Source organism: Sorex araneus, chromosome 9 (genome assembly GCF_027595985.1).
Source record: "Sorex araneus isolate mSorAra2 chromosome 9, mSorAra2.pri, whole genome shotgun sequence".
Lineage (NCBI taxonomy): Eukaryota > Metazoa > Chordata > Mammalia > Eulipotyphla > Soricidae > Sorex > Sorex araneus.
Window position 1 is genome coordinate 1,680,686 of NC_073310.1, and position 20,516 is coordinate 1,701,201.

Sequence of the window (20,516 nt, forward strand, 5' to 3'; positions counted from 1 at the left end):
CAGGCCAGAGCCCCGGAACCAGAGACCAGAGAAGCGACAAACGTCACCACTGGGACCAGCTGCAGCTGGACTCGCCCGGGAGGGACGCGCCCACCAGGGAGGGGAGCCACTGGGCCCGTCCAGCAGGACGTTAGGGGCCCGTCCCCCCTCTCTGCGTCGTCTGATGCCCGCTAACGCCAGCCGTGGGCCGAACCAAGCCCCACGACCGACACGCATGCACTCACCTACGAACATACACGCACATGCACCTATGTGTGTGCGTGCCCCGGGACACGGATGGCCTGCCCAGGCACCCACGCATGCCTGCATCGCAGGTCAGCTGCGACACACCCGAGAGGGACGGGGGCGCTCCCGTGGAATGCCCAGGGCATGCACGGGAAGGTCACGCTCCGGCCACCATGTCTCGGAGGGGCTGCGCCTGCAGAGAGCAGGGCAGGGCGAGCCGGGTTCGGGGGAGGGCCTGGGAGTGCCCACCCGCCTCCCGCCCCTCCCGCTGTACTCCCCCGGGACCTGGCCTCGCTGACTGTCCACACAGGCCCAGATGCCCGTGGCTGGAACCCGGCACGCTCCTGCCCACAGGCGCCTGTTCTCAGACCCCCGTGCCAGGGAAGCCGCAGAACAACGGGTGGGAACGCGCCCGCTGGGCCAAACGCAGGGGTGACGTTTGGAGCCGGCAACGGGGCACGCACTTCCAGAGATAATCGCCGGCTCAGCGCTAAGCCCCAGCAGAAACCGTGGCTCTCGGCGGGATCTGGCAGTGCCTGCGGCCGCCTCGGGGCAATCCGGGCTTTCTTCAGGGGGGTAAGAAAGCCGGGTTTCGGGGCCACCTGGCCACCAGCAAACAGTTTGCTATCTTATTTTTTTACATGAGACCAAACACCAAGATTAACATTAGAAATGCAGGTGGGAGGGGGCCGGAGTGATAGCGCAGCGGGGAGGGCTGTTCGCCTGGCACGAGGCTGACCTGGGTCCAATCCCCGAATCCCATATGGTCCCCGAGCACCGCCAGGAGTAATTCCTGAGTGCAGAGCCAGGAGCAAGCCCTGAGCACTGCCGGGTGTGATTCAAAAAGCCAAAAAGAAAAAAAACGGAGTTGGAGGGGTTGGCACGAGACGGGCGGGTGCGCCAAGTGGGGTGGAGGAAGCTGGGGGTCTCGGGACCCTGAGCGCGTGGCCAGAGCCCCAGGGCTCGTGCGTGTCCCATCTGGAGTCCGGAGACGGCAAGGTTCTGGCACTGCCGGAGACAGGAAGCTGGAGTCAGGGGGCGGGGAGCTGGACGCCCCCGTGTGTCCGATGCTACCCAGTGTGGCCTCAAGCACGTGCCTGTGACCACTGGGTCAGGACCCCCAGGAGAGGGGCGGCTGCACCGTCCCCCCCATGCCCACCTCCTCTCGCCAAGCCACGGTGTCCGGGTCCCCGTGAAGCGAGTGCTGAGTCCATCTGTCGTGGCGAGGCGCGTCCCCGCCTCTGTCCATGAGCACGAAGCGGCAAAGGGAAAGGCCCCCTCGGGGACAGGTGCCCGCAGAGCCGCCCCGGGCCCGCCCTGGGCTCCCACATGTGGACAGACGCAGCCCAGTGGGCTCAGCCTGGACACAGCAAGGGACAGAGCCAGGCGCCTGCGCCCCTGAGCTGTCCTGCCTGTCCCCGAGTCTCACTGGGCAGTGTGACGGCCACCCCCCCTGGGGACACAGGCCCCACCTGGGGACACGGGTCTCTGAGGGAGACTCCCCTGGCCGGGCTGCCCTGGACCCCCACCCCGCCCCCCCCCCCGGCACCCTTACCTAAGCGTGAAGTGGTCGGCCCTGGAGCTGCCAGTTAGCGACACCAGGAAGGTGGCCGTGTCCCCCTCCCGGACCAGGTTGAGCGGCACAGAGAGGGCCAGGTTGCGGTCCAGGTGCAGCAGCGACCAGCGCAGGTCGTCCTGGGTGGGGTAGACCACCACGCTGCCGATGCGCTGGCGGGCGGGCGCGGCGGGCGGGGGCGCCTCGGGGTCGGCGTGGATGTTGTTCTCCCACCGGGCGCCCTCCTGCAGCGGGCACTCGCCAGCCGGGCCCGCGGGGTGGATGGCAAAGAACAGCTCCATGGCCGAGCCGCCCAGCACGGGGGGGATCTCCTCGGCCGGCTCCAGGTCCAGCCCCGAGCTGAACCACTCGGGCAGCAGCTCCAGCTCGGCCACGCACAGCCCGGGCGTGCCCTGCAGCCGGCAGCTGGCCGCCACCTCCCGCGCCTCGGGGAAGGCCGACATGCGCACGCAGGGCAGGTCCTGCTCGGGCGCGGCGTCCGCCCAGTCCATGCCGGCCACGTAGAACAGCGTCTGCACCTTGGGCCGGTTGGAGTAGATGGCGCTGTCCAGGATGTGGGCCTTCAGCTGCCAGTTGAAGGGCAGCTTCCGCGCCGCCCCGAAGGGCGTGGACGGCACCAGGAACTCGGGCGGCACCGGCGCCTCGGCCGAGAAGGGGCCGTAGCTGGCGTTGACCGTGGGCGGGACGCGGGCGCGGTGCACGAAGAAGGGCTGGGCGCGGGCCTGCAGGCTGGCGTTGCGCGTCGGGCCCTGCGGGGGCTCTCGCAGGAAGAAGGCCTCCTCGGCGTCCAGCACGCGCAGGCTGCTGGGCAGGAAGGCGGGCAGGGGGGGGCGCGGGGGGCTCTCCTCGGCCGCTGGGGAGAGAGCAAGCCACAGTGAGGCGGGTCCCGGGCAGCAGCCACGCCCCTCGGCCCTGACCCCGCAGGGGCCCCGGGCCCATGACCACCTCAGGCAGGGCCCCGTCTGCCAGCACCCCTGCTGAGACCAGCCCCACCGAGGGGAGCACCCGCCCCCCTCACCCAAAGCCTTGAACCCCCCGTGAGCCCCTGCCAGCTGGGCATCGCCCCCGAGACCACGGCCAGCAGGACCAGGCCCCACCCCCCCACACACACGCATGCACGCACACATACACGCACGCACACAGAGATGCATGCACACATGCACACACGCATACGCACACACATGCACGCACATGCAGACGCACGCACACATGCATACGCACGCACACATGCACGCACACACGCATACGCACGCACATGTGCACACACATACGCACACACACGCATACGCACACACATGCACGCACACACACATGCACACACGCACACACACATACGCACACACACATGCACTCACACACAGACGCATGCACACACACACGCGCACACGCATACGCGCACACACACACCCCTTGCCCGTGGCTGTCGAGTCTCCCTGGACCCTCGAATGCCCGCTCACTGGGGGGTGCCCACGTCCTTCCCTAACACCCCCAAGGACGCAGGGACGTGGTCGTCACCCCAACCCCACAGGAGACACGCGAGCGGCAGAGGCTGCGGCCAGGCCCGGCCTCCCCCGTGGGCAACTCTGAGCCAGCGGCAGAAGCTCTCTGGCCCCCAACTGTCCTCATCGAAGTCCAACCGGAGTGGACACGCGCACAGGCCCTCTGGGACCGCCATGGCTCCGCCCCCCCCCCCCCCGCGCCGACTCTCCCTCCCGCCTCTGCCAAGTGCGTTGCTTTTTCTCCCTTCTAATAAAATGTCTCCGAGGAAAAGAGGAAGAAACTTCCTCTTCATTGGCTGCTGTGAGGACCGAGGCACCGGAGACTGTGGAGACGGGGGTGGGGGCGCAGCCCAGGGGCCGAGCGCTGGGCCCGCGTGTGCGGGGCCCTGGGTCTGACCCCCAGGGCCTCAAAAATAAGCCAATAAAGACAAAGCGCTGAGGGCGTGCCGGCTCCATCTCCGGGGTTTGGGCTTGGGTTAGTCTCTGGGCCACATCCGGGTACTCAGGACTCTGTGCTCGGGGACCGCTTAGGAGACGGGCCCAGGCCAGCCCGCACAAGGTGAGCGTCTCGCCTCCTGACGTCTCCCCAGCCCACAGTGCTCACTCCCGCCGTCAGCACGACGCTCTGTGAGCCCGGCCCACGGAGGGCGCAAGCACACAGACGGGCTGTCCCCAGCCGCCCTGGGGCCCCACGCGTGTCCGTCAGAGCACATGCCGTGTGTCTCGGGAGCCGGAGAAGCACGCCGTCCCCGGCCCCTCCACGCTGTCCTGACAGACTCACTTCGCGTCAGACAGACCAGCTCCTCACCTGTGAGTGCACATGTGTTGGTATGCATGCGTGTGGACATCGTTGCAGATGTGTGCATGCGTGTCTGCACGTATGTGTATGTACATGTGTGTTTCTCACCGAGGATTTCTCTTGGATGGGACAAGAGACCCCAAAGGTCCCAAAACTTTTCCATGTTGGAGACAGGCCCATCCACTGGGGGCAGCAAACAAGCCCAGGAGCAGAGGGGCCCATCCGAGCACTGAGCTGAGAGTCCGCCCCACCGCTCCCCACACCAGAGTCCACAGGGCTCTGGGGCTGCCCCCCTACCCCCCGCGCCCAGCGCTGTCCGTGTGTCTTAGGAGGGCACGGCCCGAGGGACAGGGAGGGGGACGGTGTTGGCCTGCCCCTGGCTGGCAGGGGTGAGGGGCGCAGGGGGGACGTGCAGGAGATGAGGGGATGGGAGGGGATGTGCAGGGGTGAAGGGACAGGAGGGGACGTGCAGGGGAGAGGGGACGGGAGGGGATGTGCAGGGGTGAGGGGACGGGAGGGGACGTGCTCATGGGCGTGATCCTTGAGGCCCCGCGAGGGACACCGGGGCGGCCACTCTTCTGGGGGCCGTGCCTGATCTCTGGCTGTCGGCGGGGGCAGGAAGGTGCCCCGGGGTCATCAGTCCGTGTGGGTCCGTCCCGCGGGCAGGCGATTGGTTCTCAGTGCCCGCTGCTGACCTCGCACTGTCCCCTGCCCGGCCTTCTGGGCGCCCCTGCCCCTCCCCTCTGCGCTCAGCACGGACCCCATGCCGGCTCCGGCGGGCCCGGCTAGGCGGGGCTGGGCCGGGCTGGCAGGCGGGTTACAGGCCCCGGCAGCTGAGCCCGCAGGCCACCCGCCCCTGCCCCACCCTTGTCCCTTCTCCACTGGACATCCCGGAGACCCTTAAAGGAGGGCGGGGTGGACGCAGCATCCGGAGCCCGGGCCGGTGCCGTCCTGTCCCCCTGCAAATGCGTCACTGGAGGTAACAGCTGCTTCCCACTGACTGTGAAAGTCATCGGCATCAAGTACTATGAGATACTTAACAATGTCTCTGACGGGTTTATGGACCAGAAAGCAAAGACTCGGTGATGTGGCGCCATCCCAGCCCAGGGCCCACGCCTGGCCCCGCCCCCGGGAAACCTCCCCCCGGCCGCGGCGTGGGGAACCTCCGGAGGGAAAACAGGATGGGGGTTTCCGTGGGAACAAAAGTGCTTTTCTCTCCGCGCTGACTCAGCGCTCTGGGACTGGCACTGGGACACGGGGCAGCACTGTGAGGGCGGGAGTCGCTCCACCATGCCCCCACCCAGCGCCTGGGTCCCTCTCGGGACCCCCAGCTCAGCGCCCCCCTCCCCCCTCGCGCCCACCCCACCACAGCGCCCACCTGCTGCGGGGCTGCCCGTGCGGCAACACCGCCACCTGGTGGCGAGGCAGCAGCGCTGCACAGGGGCCAGGGGCCTGGGGGCAGAGGGGAGGTGAGCAGCGGGCGGGGGCAGCACACCGGGGCAGTGGCTGACCTCAGGGTCGTCCGGCCTCGCCCACGGTGTCCTCTGGGCTGCCTGGGCCCAGCCTGGGAGACCCAAGGTGCAGGACACAGGGGCGGGATCGTCACGGCCGGCCCGGGCCCCGTGGTGGCCCCCGGCTGCCCCCACGGCTGTCCACCAGCCCGGCAGCCCCGCCCTCACCTGTGCCCGTTGCCATGCCAGCGGTGGCACCTGAACCGGGGTCGTGGAGGAGGGGAGTTCTTCCGGCAGATTCCGGGAGGTGAGGGACTCCCCGGAGGGCAAAGGGACCAGAGATGGCGTCCCCCAGCCCAGCCAGGCCCCGCCCACGTCGGGTCCACTCTCCCCCCACGGGGACTCGGCCACTCTGGCCATGGGTGGGCACCCAGGCCGGCACTGACATGCCGGGACAGAACGAGGGGCACAACAGCGGAGGCCGGGAAGGAGCCGCGGAGTCCAGCATGGTGGCGGCCAGGCGGGGCCGTGGACAGCCCTCTGCCCGCTGACCGTCTGCCTCCACCCTCGGGACAGGGACACGGGTGGACTCCACAGGCCCCAGGGGCACCCCAGCTCTGGGCCCAGGGATCCGTCCTGGCACGGCACAAGAGGTGCCCAGGCTCGAACCCCGGCCAGCCAGGGGCAGGCCAACAGCGTCCCCCTCCCTGTCCCGCGGGCCGTGCCCTCTCAGACACACGGACAGCGCTGGGCACAGGGGCGGGGGGGGGTGGGGGCAGCCCCAGAGCCCTGCAGAGTCGCGGGGACGCAGAGATGAGGCCGGACAGGCTCTGAGCCCGGCCCTGGGGCCACTTCTCCCCCGTGGACACACATCGGGGGCTTCTGCTAAAGTCAGCCAGGCCTCAGGCACGCGCCCGCCCCGCGCCCCCGCCCCGCACACACCTGGTCCCGGCCTCTCGCCAGCACACGGCTCTCCCCGGGCAGGGGAGCGACGGCCGGCCGCAGAGCTCACCGGCAAATCTCATTAAAGCAATCCCCGCCCGAACCCGGATTATTACCACCACCTTTATGGCAGAATAAAAATTAATTTTCTCAGCTATAATAAGAACGATAAGAACGAATCGCTTGGGACCAAATAAAGATCACAATTAGCTCCGACAGAAGAAATCTAAATTTAATGCCCGCAATTCTTCCGCTCCCGTTCCCTCCCCGGTCCCTACGGGTGAGGCGGGCGGGCCGGCGGGCTGGCGGGCCTCCCTGCCGGGACCAGACAGCCGGGCTCCCTGCCAAGGCCCCGCCTGGGGGCCGAGACCAGAGCTCGGAGCTGGTGGGCCGGGACACCCTGGGGCCTGTGGACACGCGACCCTCCAGGCCCTACAGCCCTGAACCCGGGGCCCTTCCCGATCCCGGGGAGCCACTGGCGGACACCTGGGCTGCCCGCCATGTCCACGAGGCGCCTGGTCTCTGCACGGGGACCCAGCGCCCAGACAGAGACCCCGGGCACCGGACCACACAGACGCCCAGCACAGCTCCCCGCGCCAGGCGGTGACCCCCGACCTCCGGCCTCTGCACCCTCGTCAGGTCCCCGCTGCTGGCCGGCCCCTGACCCCAGCAGCGACAATGCGCAGTGCCCTGACCCGACGCTGAAGGAGCAGCAGGACACGGTCAGCAGCGCCAAGCCGCAGCGTCCACGGCATGGCCGAGCCGGGCGGGAGTGTCCACTCCACGCCGGGAGAGGGCCCTGCCCACCCTGTCAGCTCCAGGTGCCACAGGGCCCGCGGCCCCGGCCAGGGCAGCTGCTCTGGCACAAAGGACAGAGCCTGGCCCGGGGCCCCCGGCTGACGCACGCTGGCCAGACGTCCAGTTCCCGCGGAGGGGCTGCGGCAGCACTGCCCGGCACAGGCCGCAGACGTCACCGGGCCCGGTGACTTCCCCCAACACTAGCTGCACAACGGACGGCACAGGGAGGCCCAGGGCTGAGGCCAGGGCCACGTCTGTGCACACACACATACAAGCACACACGCACACACATAGACACACGTGCACACAAATGCAAATACACACGCACACATATGTGCACGCACACACTATGCATACACATACACGCATGTGCACACACTCCCCACACACATGCACACATGCCCACACACGCATGCACACATGCCCACACACGCATGCACACACGCCCACACACGCATGCACACACGAGCCTCTGGTCTGTCCCCAAAGCCCCAGACCCACAAGCCCCAGAGCTGAGCCGACTCCCGGCTGAGCGGGGCCTCGCAGAGCCCTGGGACAGGCTCCCGCGCTGGGTGCTCTGGCCGGGTGATGGGCGGGCAGAGCAGCAGGCAGGAAACGCCTCCTGACTGCGTCCCAGAGGTGGGGTACTCCTGGCCCCCAGGGACACATCGGCCCCAGGCTCCCGCACGACAGCCTGACGCCAGGCGAGCCGCTGGCTCCAGCCGGGAGCAAGTGGGGGCACCCGAGAGCCTCCTGCCAGGGGCCAGCCAGGGGCCAGCCTTGGGAGGGTGAGGCCAGCGGGCGCTGGGGCCAGGGGGCTCAAAGGGCCTCAGGCTTGTCCCTGCTGCCACAGGCCCCGGCTCTACTGCAGCAGCCCCGAGGCCCCGGGACCCCCAGAGCTGCGCGTCCCCCAGCAACACAGGGTGGACCCAAGAGCTGAGTGACACGGGGGGGTCGAGAGCGTGGAGACAGGCGGTGACGCCCGGGAGGGGCCAGCTCCAACACTGCCGGGGCCGGGAGGCCGCGCTCCTGGCTCAGAAACGGGAAACTGAGGCCCTCACGCTCCTGGGACGCAGGCGCTCACCGCGCCACAGCCCCGCCCACTGCCCGCCCTGGGGACACGCGAGAAAATGACCTTCTGCGGCCTGCACACGCCCGGCACACGCCTGAGGCGTCACACAGCTCTGCGGCCAGGAGCACCCAAGGACGGCACCGGGGTTTGCAGCCCTCGTGTCCATCTCCCCGGAAGGGGGCCGTGGGGGTCAGAACCACACCCTCCCCCCCAAGACTGCACAGCAGCTCCGTAGGTCTGGGCTGCATGAGTGAGCACGGGCCGGAGAGACGGGACAGAGAGCAGGGCACTTGCCTTGCACACAGCCAACCCGGGTTCGACCCCCAGCACCTCATATGGTCCCTTGAGAACCACCAGGAGTGATTCCTGAGCACAGAGCCAGGAGCGGCCCTGAGCACAGAGCCGGGAGTCAGCCCTGAGCACAGAGCCGGGAATCAGCCCTGAGCACAGAGCTGGAATGAGCCCCGAGCACCACCAAGCATGGACCCAAATCAAACAAAGGACTCGATCACTCGGGTGCTGGAATGGGGTGTTTCCCGTGAAAGAGAGCACCAGACCCGGGGGAACCACGGCTCTCCCTCCTCACCCCCACACACACGTGCACGCATGGACACGCGCACACAAAGGCTCGGACTTGGCGGCGATTCCCGAGTCTGCGGAAGGCTCGGAGCAGCGTTTCCCCGCGGTCCCGGGGCTCGCGGCGGGCGGCTGGCCCTGCTGTGCGGGCGGGCTGGCCCGTCCACAGACGGCCTCGCTCCGGGGGCCAGCGGGGTCCCCTGCACAGCCAGAGACCGGCAGACCCGGTCCAGCCCCTCCGGCTCCCGCTGCCCCGGCCCAGCGCCAGAGCTGCAGGTGGGCACCAACGGGCGGGTCCAGCCAGAGGAGAAAGCGGGAGGCGACCCCGTGCCCTTCCCGCGCCCACGCCTGCCGTCGTGGGGGACGCTGGCTGCAGTGACCGGCCGGCGGCCACGGTCTTGCTGACTCACGCCCGGGACTCGGCCCTGAGCTGCGGGGTGAGGGCGCGAGGCACCCCGGGGTGGGGGCAGGGTCTGGCCCGGGGCCGTCCCCCACCCCGCTGACCACCCCGGGCTCTGGCTGGAGTGAAGCCCGGTCCAGCGCCCTCACTCAGGGACGCAGTTCACACCTGGCCCCACAGCACGCCGTGGGCGGGCCCCTCCTGGGGTCCTGGTGGGAGCGTCCCTGCTCTGCGCCTGTCCCGGGGGCCTGGGGACCGTGGTCCCGCCTCACCCACGTCTCGGCCGCTTCTCCCAGGCGTCCCTGACCCGCTCCCCTCCCCCGGGACACGCTCCCTCCTGCGCTGCCGTCCCGCGGGGGGGTGGCTCAGCGTGGACACCCCTGGGCCCTGGACGTGCCCCGGGGGGGCCCCTGGGGTGGACGCGCCCCGTCTCCCCGCCTCGCAGCCCCGAGGGGCCCTGCCTGTCACAGGGGTCCCGTCTCTGTGACTTGTCAGCACCGCGGTGCCCGGGGCCGCCCGCCTGCCACCCAGGGAACCCCGAGTAGAGCCCGTGGCGTCACGGGCAGTTAGTCCGTGATTAGGTTTTCCCACGACGGAGGTAAAGAGCATCCTGTGCTTTGGGGCTCTCGGGGCCGAGTCACTGCGCTTTACGCTCGCATCCGTCTTCATCTGGCTAACGGGGGGCGGGGGCCCCTGCAGGGCGTTGGCCGGGCTGACGGCGCGGGCGGGTCCCTCGTCTTCCCGTGCTGCTCCGGGTGCGAGAAGCGTGTGTCCACTCCCGCCCCCCGCACGGGCCGGACGCGCGCGAGGGGCGGGAAGGAGAACGAGCCGGGAGGGGCCGCTCCCCCGGGCCCCGCGGCAGCTGGCAGCGAGGGAGGGTCTGTGCCAGGGACGGGGCACAGATGGCCGAGGGCCGGGGCGGGGCGGGGGGGAGACCCCGCCCTCGGGCAGGAAGTCGGGCGCTGGAGCCCTCCTGGCCGAGGGGGCCCTGCTGAGCTGTCGGCAATAAATCTGGATTAAGACTCGCTCGGCGGCCACAGCGGGCACCGGAACCACGGGCGTCGGCAGATGGTGGCGGCGCTTGGAGATTCTCCTTGGCCTGTGTCCACTGCCCGACGCGCCTCGCTCCCGAGTGGCCGCCGGCCCCGGGCCCCCAGCGTCTCCCAGGCCCCCTTCACGAGCATGCGGGCAGACGAGCTCCCACCGGCCCCGCCCGGCCGCCCGGCCACAGGCAGGCGGGAGCTTCTTTCTCCCGTTCGGTTTAAGCTGCCAGGTGCTGGCGAGGGCTGAGGGACGGAGCCCCTGCCTGGCGGGGAGGCCACAAGCTCTGTCCCAGCACGTCCACCCAGCCCAGGGCCGCCCCTCGGCACGAGGAGCTCCAGCAACACTCTGCTGAGCACTGCCCGGCGAGCACCGGGCAGGCGGGAGCAGGTCAGCGCAGGGCGAGTCAGCCGCTGGTCCCAGTTCCACGGTACGAGGCGCTCGGTGACCACGGCCGAGCCCCCAGCCTGGGACAGAGACGTGGTGGGCAGGGCCCTGAGCAGCTGCCCACGCAACGGGAACTCCCCCCTGGTCAGAACTCACTGGAGAGGCGTCCTGAGCCGCGAGCCTCCGGAGCAGCCGAAGGGAGGGGCCAGGCAGAGACGGCAAAGCGGCTGGACGGGGTGCAGGGCACGCGGGTTCCCGTCAGACCCCCTGCGACATTGGGCGCCACCAAAACTACCCAGCAGCAGGCGCATTTCTCAGCAGGCAACAGCTATGTCCAGGCACGGCCATGCAGAATATTACACAGCAGAGAAAAGGAGTCCCAAATCCCACAGAGCCGGGCGACGTGCAGGCTGCACAGTGCAGGACCCCTGTCGGGGGTCGCAGATGGAGCCTGCAGCCGGGAGGGGGGGTCTCTGCCGACCCTGACGTGCTGACGTGAGCCCTGCAGGGCTGTGTCTCGTCCCCACGCGGGCCCTGGGCTCCTGGCGGGGAACTGAGTCCGGGATCTGGGCCCGCCAAGGCCTCCTGACGGTCTGACGCATCTCCCAGGCCGAGCCTGGCCGCAGTCCCGCCCGCCCTCCTCACAGCGGCTCCCGGACCCCCAGCCCGGCACCCACCCGGCCCCAGCACACGGCGGGCCGCGGCCAGCAGACTCGAGCCTGGGGCCTCCCGGGCCCTCGCTTCACCCTCGGGGCCTGGCCGCCTCTCCCGGAGCAGAAAGCTGTCGGGGGCTAAAATGAACCGACTCTGGGCCTCTCGCTGACACGGCCGGCGCGGGGAGAACCCGACATTCGCGCCTCAGAACCGCGCGGGGAGCCGCATCTCTCAGGAGGGTTTGTCCAACGACCTCGGCGGGCAGAGGGGCTGCCCGGGGGCCCGGGGCCTGGCCCTGCCGTCCAGGACTCACCCAGGGCTGCCGGCAGGTCCGAGGCCCAGATTCGGAGAGAGGCTTTTCCCGAAGGAGTTTCTAGAACTTCCAGGGAGGGGGCCGGGCTCCCACCACAATCCCCACCCCTCACATGGCTGCTCCCCGCACAGTGCTCTTGGGGGTCCCTCCCCAGCCTCCGTCTGTGCCTGGTCCTCAGAGCCACCCCCCCGGCCGCTGTGGGCTGCCTTGCTGTCACCCCAATTCCAGCTGAAACCTGGGCTCAGGGAGCTCAGCTCAAACACGGGGTTGGGGTGGGGGGCTCCAGGCGGGGGGGGACTTCAAAGCGGCTGCTCCCCCTCTCGCCCGCCCGCCGGGGATCCCAGCAGGGAGGCACCAGCCGCCCCCCCCAGCCTCCTCACCCCTCTCTGTCCCACAGGCTGGCCCAGGTGAGGGCACAGGGGGGGTGTCCACCGTGGAGTGTCCTGCAGGCGCCCGCCCGCCCCCGCCCACCCCCAGCCGACACTCGGGCCCCTGAGGGACTAACCCCCAACTCCCCAGCCCCGCCCAGACTGGAGTCCGCCTGAATCATCGTCACCGCAATCCCTTTCGCTCTGGGGCTGCTCTGCTCACTGAGCCGCCCGGCCCGGCAGGGGCACCGGCCCCTCCCGAAGCTTCCCCCGGGGCGTGCAGGGCACGGGGTGGCAGGCATGTCCCCGCCCCTCCCTCCTCAGTTCGGCCACGCAGGCAAGAGGCACCCGCCTCAGCCTCTCCCCGGTGCCCTGGACACAGCCTCATCGGAACCTGCAGCCGAGCTTACGAGGAGCCGCCCAGGCACCCTGTGGCCAGGGGCTTGTGGGGACACCCGGGTCCCGCCCGTGCAGACGCTCAGGGGACACCAGGCCAGCCCACCTCCGCCTGCTGGCGGGACCAGGCCACATGCGCTGGACATTGCGGTCAGCTGACAGCGGGGGCGTGCGAGGGCGAGTGAGATGTGAGCATGTATGAGAGTGTATGTGTGAGCGTGTGTGAGTGTGAGTGTGTGAGCATGTAAGCATGAGTGGGAGCATGTGGGAGCATGTGAGCATGTGCATGAGAGCATTGTGAGAGTGTGAGAGTGTGTGAGCATTATGGGAGTGTGTAACCGTGTGTATGTGTGAGAGTGTGTGAGCATGTAAGAGTGTGTGGGCATGTGTGAGTATATGTGTGTGAGTGTGTGTGTGAGCATGTGTAAGAGTGTGTGGGCATGTGTAAGTATGAGTGTATGTGTGTGGGTGTGTGTGAGCGTGTAAGAGTGTGGGCATGTGTGAGTGTGTGTGAGTGCATGTAAGAGTGTGTGGGCATGTGTAAGTATGAGTGTATGTGTGTGAGTGTGTGTGAGCGTGTAAGAGTGTGGGCATGTGTGAGTGTATGTGTGTGGGTGTGTGTGAGCATGTGTAAGAGTGTGTGGGCACGTGTGAGTGTGAGTGTATGTGTGTGGGTGTGTGTGAGCGTGTAAGAGTGTGGGCCTGTGTGAGCACACGTGGGGCCCACAGGAGACACAGGCGTGTGCTCACGAGGCGTCCCAGAGGCAGGTGTCAGGAATGCCCACAGGGAGCTGGGATGTGGGGGGTCTTTGCTCTGAGGAGCGCAGGCAGGCTGGGGCAGACACGCAGCCTATCGTCCAGCCAGACTGATTAAGGGGCCTCCCAGAGATGGCTGGAGGGAGCGGGTCTTTCTGGGGAAACTGAGGCAGAGCAATGCCCCTTCGCCCCTGATTTTGCTTTTCGAGGTTTTCATTAGCTCGGTGCAAAGTGCTCCAAGACAGGTGGGAGAGGGGGAGAGAGGGAGGGCGGGGGGGAGGGAGGGGGAGGTGGGGGGAGGGAGAGGAGGCAGGGAGGGGGACATTGCATGACACGGGGTTGCAGGACTTGGTCACACGCGTTCTGCTTCCTCCTTAGCTCCTGCCGCTGCTCCCTGCGGTGACTAATTGGCCTGTCAGGCTCTATCGGGTGTTTGTGTCAACAGGGAAACAGCCAGGGAGGACTCGGGACAGTCCCCCCGCCCCGACCTGGCTCCCGGCCTCTGCCCCGCCAACCCCACGGCAGCCACAGCTCGCCGGCTAGGGACACGCAGGGCCCCGTCCAGCCCGTCATGCCTGACCCCACAGACTCCTGTCCTGGACTCAAGCCTACAGACGCGCCAATGAAAAACCGGCTGGAGGACTCCTCCACAGTGCTCGAGCAGAGTGAGAACACGGCAGCCGCCGGCCGCGCCGAAGCCGAGAGAAAAGGAGTCCCAAATCCCGCAGAGCCGGGGACTCGTGTCCGGGAAGGGACGCAAGGGCAGCTGACGGTGGCCACGTGGGCCATGCGGACACCCTGCGGGCTCGGAGGCCCCTCGCCGCTCCCGGGGTCACTTAATAACGCGACGCCACGCCTCCCTCCGCCTTCGGCTCCCCATCGCCATGGAGACGACCGTGAATCAGCTTTCATAAATAAAAATAATCCGGCTGCACACGCCGTGCCACATGCGCGGGGACACGGTGCCAACTCGGCTCACTCTCCTCCTCGGGAGCCGCCGGAGCCCAGGGCACCGGGCGCTGGAGGGGGGCTGGGCACTGGGCAGGGGGCTGGGCGCCAGGGCCGCGGAGTCCCACTGCGGGCAGGACGGGGCCACCCAATGTGCCGGCATGCCCTGAGGCCGCCCCGGCAGCTCCCCCCTTAGCGCCCCGGGGCGACCCTCACCCCCCTCTGCCCGCCACCCCCCGACATGGGCCACTGGCCAGGGGACACCTGGCACGAGGGTCTCTCCACTCCCCACCCCCGGGACACAGCACCCCTGTCTGAGCCCTGGCAGCCCTGGCTTAGCCCTCTGCAGACCCCACCTAGGACCCTCCAGGGACAGAGAGGCCTTTCAGGCACAATAGGCGTCCTTTGAAGTGACAGAGACGCTCCAGGGTCTCACACACCACACACACACACACACACACACACACGCACACACACAAACGCACACATTCACACACGCACACACATATGTACACATTCACACACAAACGCACACTCACAGACACGCACATGCACACACGCACACATTCACACATACGCACACACATACACACACATTCACACACAAACACACACTCACAGACACGCACACGCACGCAGGCACATGTGCACACATGCACACAAGTACACAGACGCACACATGCACACATATACACACGCACACACGCATCAGCAAGGTGCACAGGGCCCTGGGTCGCCTCCTGCTGCCCTGCACCCCTCAGGGGCAGCTGGACATGGTGGGGTGTGACCGAGACGTGGGACACGCCTCGGCACGGACCCCCTGGACAAGCCCAGCTCGGCACAGGCGGGCCGTGTCCTGGGTGTCACTTCTCTCTGGCCCTTGCTTCAAACCTTCCCAGCCTGGAACCCGGGGGAGCTACTGAGCCCAGCCCCGCCCACCCCCAGACGCTGCCCCCCCCACCCCGTCACGGAGCTCCCGCCTGACCCCCTCTGGCCCCAGAAGTCTGGTGTGGGGCCACACCCGGCGGTGCTCAGGGCTGACTCCAGACTGCTCAGGGATCGCTCCTGGCGGTGCTCAGGGGACCCTTTAGGTGTCAGGGATCAAACCCGGGTCGGCCACAGGCGACACAAACACCCTCCCCGCTGTGCTCTCGCTCTGACCCCAAAATCCCGCAAGTCTGGAAGGAAACAAGAATCTCAAACTGACACCGAAAAACTTACAATATGGCTGGGGCCGGAGGGAGTCCAGTGGGGGGCGCTGGCCTTGCATGTGGCCGGCCCAGGTTCAATCCCTGACACCCCATAGAGTGCCCTGAGCACTTCCAGAAGTCAGTCGCGAGCGAGCACCACTGGGTGTGGCCCCAAGAACAAAGCAAACAGATGCTTAGTGGCTTTCACTATCGTAAAGGTGCCGTAAAGGAAAGATTTTACATGTTGCTGGTGGGATATCAATGGACCATCTTTCTAGACAGTTCATTCAGCATGAAGACTGAAAACTGAAAAATATTCTAAAAAACATATGTGCCAGGAAGTATACTCTGAAAAATTTATAAGAAGAAAACAAATACAAGAAAAGGCATCACAGTGAAAAATAAATCAGCAACAACCTAATGGTTCCAAGATATAGGGGGTGGTTACATTTTAAAAGATAGGTCCTCGGGAAAAGTACTGTGCCGCCTTTAAAAATAAATCTGGAAGACTATCTGAGGACATAGGAATATGCTCAAATCTCATGTTTAAAAAAAAAGATGAAAGACTTCACATTTAAGTTAGTCATCCTGGGTGGGGAGGTCTGGGTGTGTGTGTGTGTGTGTGTGTGTGTGCGCGCGCGCACGCGCGCGCACGCGTGTGTGCACGCGTGTATGTGCATGTATCGATATACATTGTGCAGAATCAGGGAGAAAGTAACTTAAAGGGATTTTTTTCCTAAATGGTTTTTATTTTCCTGTATTCTTCACATTTTTAATTTCACAACCGAAACCAGAGCCGGAGAAGGGAGCCTTCCAAGAACTCTCGGGGATGGCTGAGCTTTGCAAAGCCACGGATTTGAAAACAAAAAAAAATAAATAAAATGGCGTGGATTTGTTTCCCCGGGGAGGGGCATTCAGGTTCGTGAGCAGGCGGAGCAGAAAGTGAAGCCCTGGGCTCCGCGAGGGGCCGTCTCCGGGGCGGGTCCCCTCTGGGCCGGCGGCCACGCGCGGGAGTTTGGGCGAAAGCCACACTCACGGGAACCAAAACTCAGATCCGGCACGGCAGAGCCGAGGCTGCTGGCGGGCAAGGGGCCGGCGCCCGGGCCCTACGGAGAACTCAGCAGCCACGACCCCGCCCGCCGACGCGCCCGGGGTCTCAGCAGACGCTTCTGCAGAGCAGGCCCGACTCTGGTCATCAGGAAAGTGACCGTCCACGCCGGGAGGCAGCCGGCTGCAGAGAAGGGGACGCAGCCCCGCGGGCCGCGGGCAGGAGCCGGCTCCCAGCCCCAGGATAGAGCGGCCACGTGAGCCGGCAGCTCCGTCTCGAGGATCCAGCCGGGAACTGCCGGCTGGCCGGCGCGGCGAGACGGGGGCGCGGCAGCACATTCCCCCACAGCCCACGTGCCCGTCCACACTCGCCACGGCGCCCCTGCACTCGGGGAGCGGGTGACGTGCTGCCTCTCGCCACGAGGAGGAGGGGCCGGGGAGGGGCGCGAGCGCAGGGAGGCGGGCGAGACCACAGCCGCCCCCCTGGGCAAAGCACAAAACACGAGGCGGGAGCAGAGACAAAGGCCCTGGGTGCCACAGCCGGGCAGGGCTGGCACAGGGGGGCAGCGGGCACAAAGGCCGTGGGCCGTGTGGGCGCGCCCTGCAGCGCCAAGAGCAGGAACCATAAAGCCACAGCGGGGCCCGCGCCCCCACGCCCAGCAGAGGGCCAGGCAGGCCCGGGAGCGGCCACCACACGGCCCACTCGCGGGGGCCTGGAGGGGCGGGGGAGTGGCCAACTCTGCCCACCCCCAGGCCACGGCCATGGAGTGACAGGACGCAGCCAGGCAGAGCGGTGGGCGAGGGCGGTGCCCCTCCCACAGCAAACACTGGCGGCCGGGTGGGGGGCGGGGAGAGGGGGACACGCTGGGCACGGTCAGGCAGAGACTCGGGTGCAGGGCACAGGCATGGCCAGAACTGCAGGGGGGCAGGGGGGCGGCAGAAGAGGCCTCGTGCGACCGAGCAGCCCGGGGGGGCCTCGAGGGCCTGGGCGAGACGTGGCCAGCCCTCCGGCCCTGGGAGGACAGACCACAGGGGGGCGGGCACCAGGGCCCCAGCAGCCGTGAACCTGATTCCGCGCCCTGCTGAGGGGCCACCTCCCGAGCGGAGACACTGGACAGCCGTGCCAATGGCAGCGTCCATCCCCTCTGCCCCCAGCCTCCGCCCCCATCTCCAACCGCTGGGCCAGGCTCAAGGCCACCGGGGACGCCAGCTCCATGTCCCAGCCCCGTCCCGCCCGCCCCGCACCCCACCTGCCCCGCTCGGGAACACAGCGGCCTGCATAGGCGCCACCGGGCAGCTTCGGGTCCGCACAGGGGCAAAGTGTCACCCCGGGGCCCCCACGCCCCCAGGTAACCTCTGCGGGAAGGAACCCACATTCCCCAAGGGCTGTGTGTGGCCCTGCAGTCACACTCCCCTCCCCGCCTCAGTTTCCCTTCCGAATGCCCCCCCCCAGCTCCCTCGAATTCATTCCCGAGACACTCCCAAGTGTCCGACAAGCCCTCGGACCCTGCTCGGGGCAAGTGGGCACAGGGCGAAGTGACCGAGCCTTGGAAGTGGGTCGTCAGCGGGGGCTGCGTGCGGGTTCCCAGGAGACCTGGGGCTCGGGCGCCAGCCGGGACCACGCCGGGCTGTCGGGCTGTCGGGCTGTGGGGCCTGCTCGCAGCAGGGCCCAGGCCCAGGCGGGGTCTCCTGCGGGCAAACTCGGCCCACTGACTCGACTCTCCAGCCGCTAAAGCGACCTTGGGGGAACTGCACAGCCGGGAGGGCGTTTGCCTGGCACGCGGCCGACCTGGGTTTGATCCCCGGCATCCCATTGGTTCCCGAGCACCCCCAGGAGTGATTCCGGAGTGCAGAGCCAGGAGTGACCCCCGAGCATAGCCAGGTGTGGCCCCAAACAAGCAAAACCTGATCTTGGCGCCAGAGAGTCTGGGGGGGGCGCTGGCCTTGCTGGCGGCCAGGGCTGGCTCCATCCCTGCGCACACACGCGCCCTGCGGCCACCAGGGGTGACCCTGAGCACAGAGCCGGGGCCAGCCCTGAGCACTGCCAGGTGTGGAGGAACCCTCAGAGCAGGGGGAGTATGTCTCTCTCCTGCTTCAGGCGGTGCTGAGGCCTCTGCTCTTGGGCCCCGGCAGGTCCCTCAGCCACAGCCGCGGGCGCGAGCTCGGGGAATGCAGTGAGCGGCCAGGGCTGGGCGCCGGCCTCCTCCTCCCGCCAGACCAAGGGGAGACCCTGAAGAGCCGCCCCGGCCCGGCTCTGAGCTCCAGGGAAAATGTCACTGAGGCAGCCAGAGAGCCGCTCCCTCCCCCTCCCCCGGGCCACCGTGGTCCCCCCCCACCTCCCCCCCAGGAAGGACGGGCCAGGTCTACAGTCTGGGACCCAGGGGCACTCCAGGCCCAGGCTGCAGATGACGCTCGTGCAACTCTGAGCACCAAGGATGCGAGGTGCCCTCGCTGTGGCCCGCATGGTCTCCCACACTGGTCTGGGCTGGTGTCCGCAGACACCTCGGCTGGGCCCTGTGTGTGGCCATGTGTGCGTGTGCGGGTATATGTCTGCGTGTGCTGTGTGTGTGCCGTGTGTGTGCACGTGTGTATTGCATGTGTGCATGTGTATATACACATGTACATGCATGTGTATGTGCAGGTGTAAATGTGGGTATATGAGCACATGTGTCAATGTGCATGTGTGCATGTGTGTGCAAGTGTATGTGCATATGTGTACATGTGTGCATGTGTATGTGCATGTGTGCGTGTATATGTACATGTGTATGTGTATGTGCATGTATGAATGTGCATGTATGTGCACATGTGTGTATGTGCATTGTGTGCATTTGTATATGTGTGTGCATGTATGTGTGTGCAAGTGTATGTACATGTGTGTATGCATGTGCGTCCATGTATGCATGTGTGCATGTGTATGTTCTGCATGTGTGCCTGTGCATATGTATGCATGTGTGAGCGTGTGTGCATGTGGGTATGCATGTGTACCCATAATCTCAGAAACCAGGTCTGGCCCCACTGCGGCCCCAGGGGCCCACAACCACACACACCCTCTCCCCAAGGGTCAGCCAAGGCCAGGCCCCGCGCTGGTGCCAGCCCCGGAGCTGGAGGCTCTGAGCTGAGCAGAGTGGCCTGCCGTCCACCCACCGGCCAGGGCAGAAACGAGGAGCTGGTGCAGGCACACGGGACAGGGCAGGGCGGGAGGGACGCATAGGCGGTGCCCCAGAGCGGCTGATTCCGAGAGCCCAAAGCCATGCGTGTACATACACACCGCATGCTGTGCTGACCACGGCTACAGGCCCGAGTGACCACAGCCCCTCAGGCCCGGCCGGCGCCACATTCCCAGGCTGATACTGAGCCACCAGCCCCGTGGGCAGCTGGGGGCCCGAGTCTCCCAACCGGCTCTTGGGAGCCCCCACAAAGGATCTCAAGCTTCTGCCCCCGGGGCCTCTGTGCCCCACAAACACGCCCCAGGCCGCTCACCCGCTCCCACTCCCGTGCACGGCGAGCAGCACAGGGGGGCAGGGGGAGATCTACCCGCCTGTGTGCGTGTCCTGTGAAGGGCGGGGAGACAGGGCTGGGGGCCTGCACATCGCTGGGAACCAAAGCAGCTTCCGATATGCAGTGAGGACGGGCGCGGCCACATCCCAATCAGACCATCGAGAAGTCCGGGTTGGGGCCAGGCGCGTCTCCGCTTCACACCCGCCCGGTGCCTGGACTGACGCTCGCCCCTGAGACCTGCTCCTCGTGGCAGCTCGGCGCACCGGGGCTGGGGTGACCGGTGGCGGGTCACGAACAAACCGGCTGACCCGGAGTCACTCCGGCAGAATCCCAGAGCACTCCAAATGTCTTTAGAAGAATCGCAGGTGACTTAAGTGTGGGGAAGACCCCAGGGGCCCCCGGAGCCCCCGCTCAGTCCAACTGTCCCCACCAGGCTCCCCTGGCCACGGGGACCCCCGCCCAGCCCACCCCAGGCCACGGTGCCTCTTCCTGCTGAGACCCCTCGCCCCCACGGCCCCTCTCCAGGGCCCTCACGGCAGCCGCCCTGCGCAGCACAAACTCTCCCCGGGGAAGGGACGCG

The 20,516-nt window shown here is 67.2% G+C and overlaps 1 protein-coding gene across 2 annotated transcripts in view; it reads right to left on the reverse strand.

The window, feature by feature from the left end:
* Positions 1 to 20,516, reverse strand: part of TMEM132B (transmembrane protein 132B) — a 94,192-nt gene that overhangs the window by 42,997 nt on the left and 30,679 nt on the right. For both annotated transcript variants that reach the window (XM_055147619.1, XM_055147618.1), the window contains exon 2: positions 1,781 to 2,654. In XM_055147619.1, the coding sequence (XP_055003594.1) occupies positions 1,781 to 2,654 (874 nt within the window). The remainder of the gene's footprint in view (positions 1 to 1,780; positions 2,655 to 20,516) is intronic.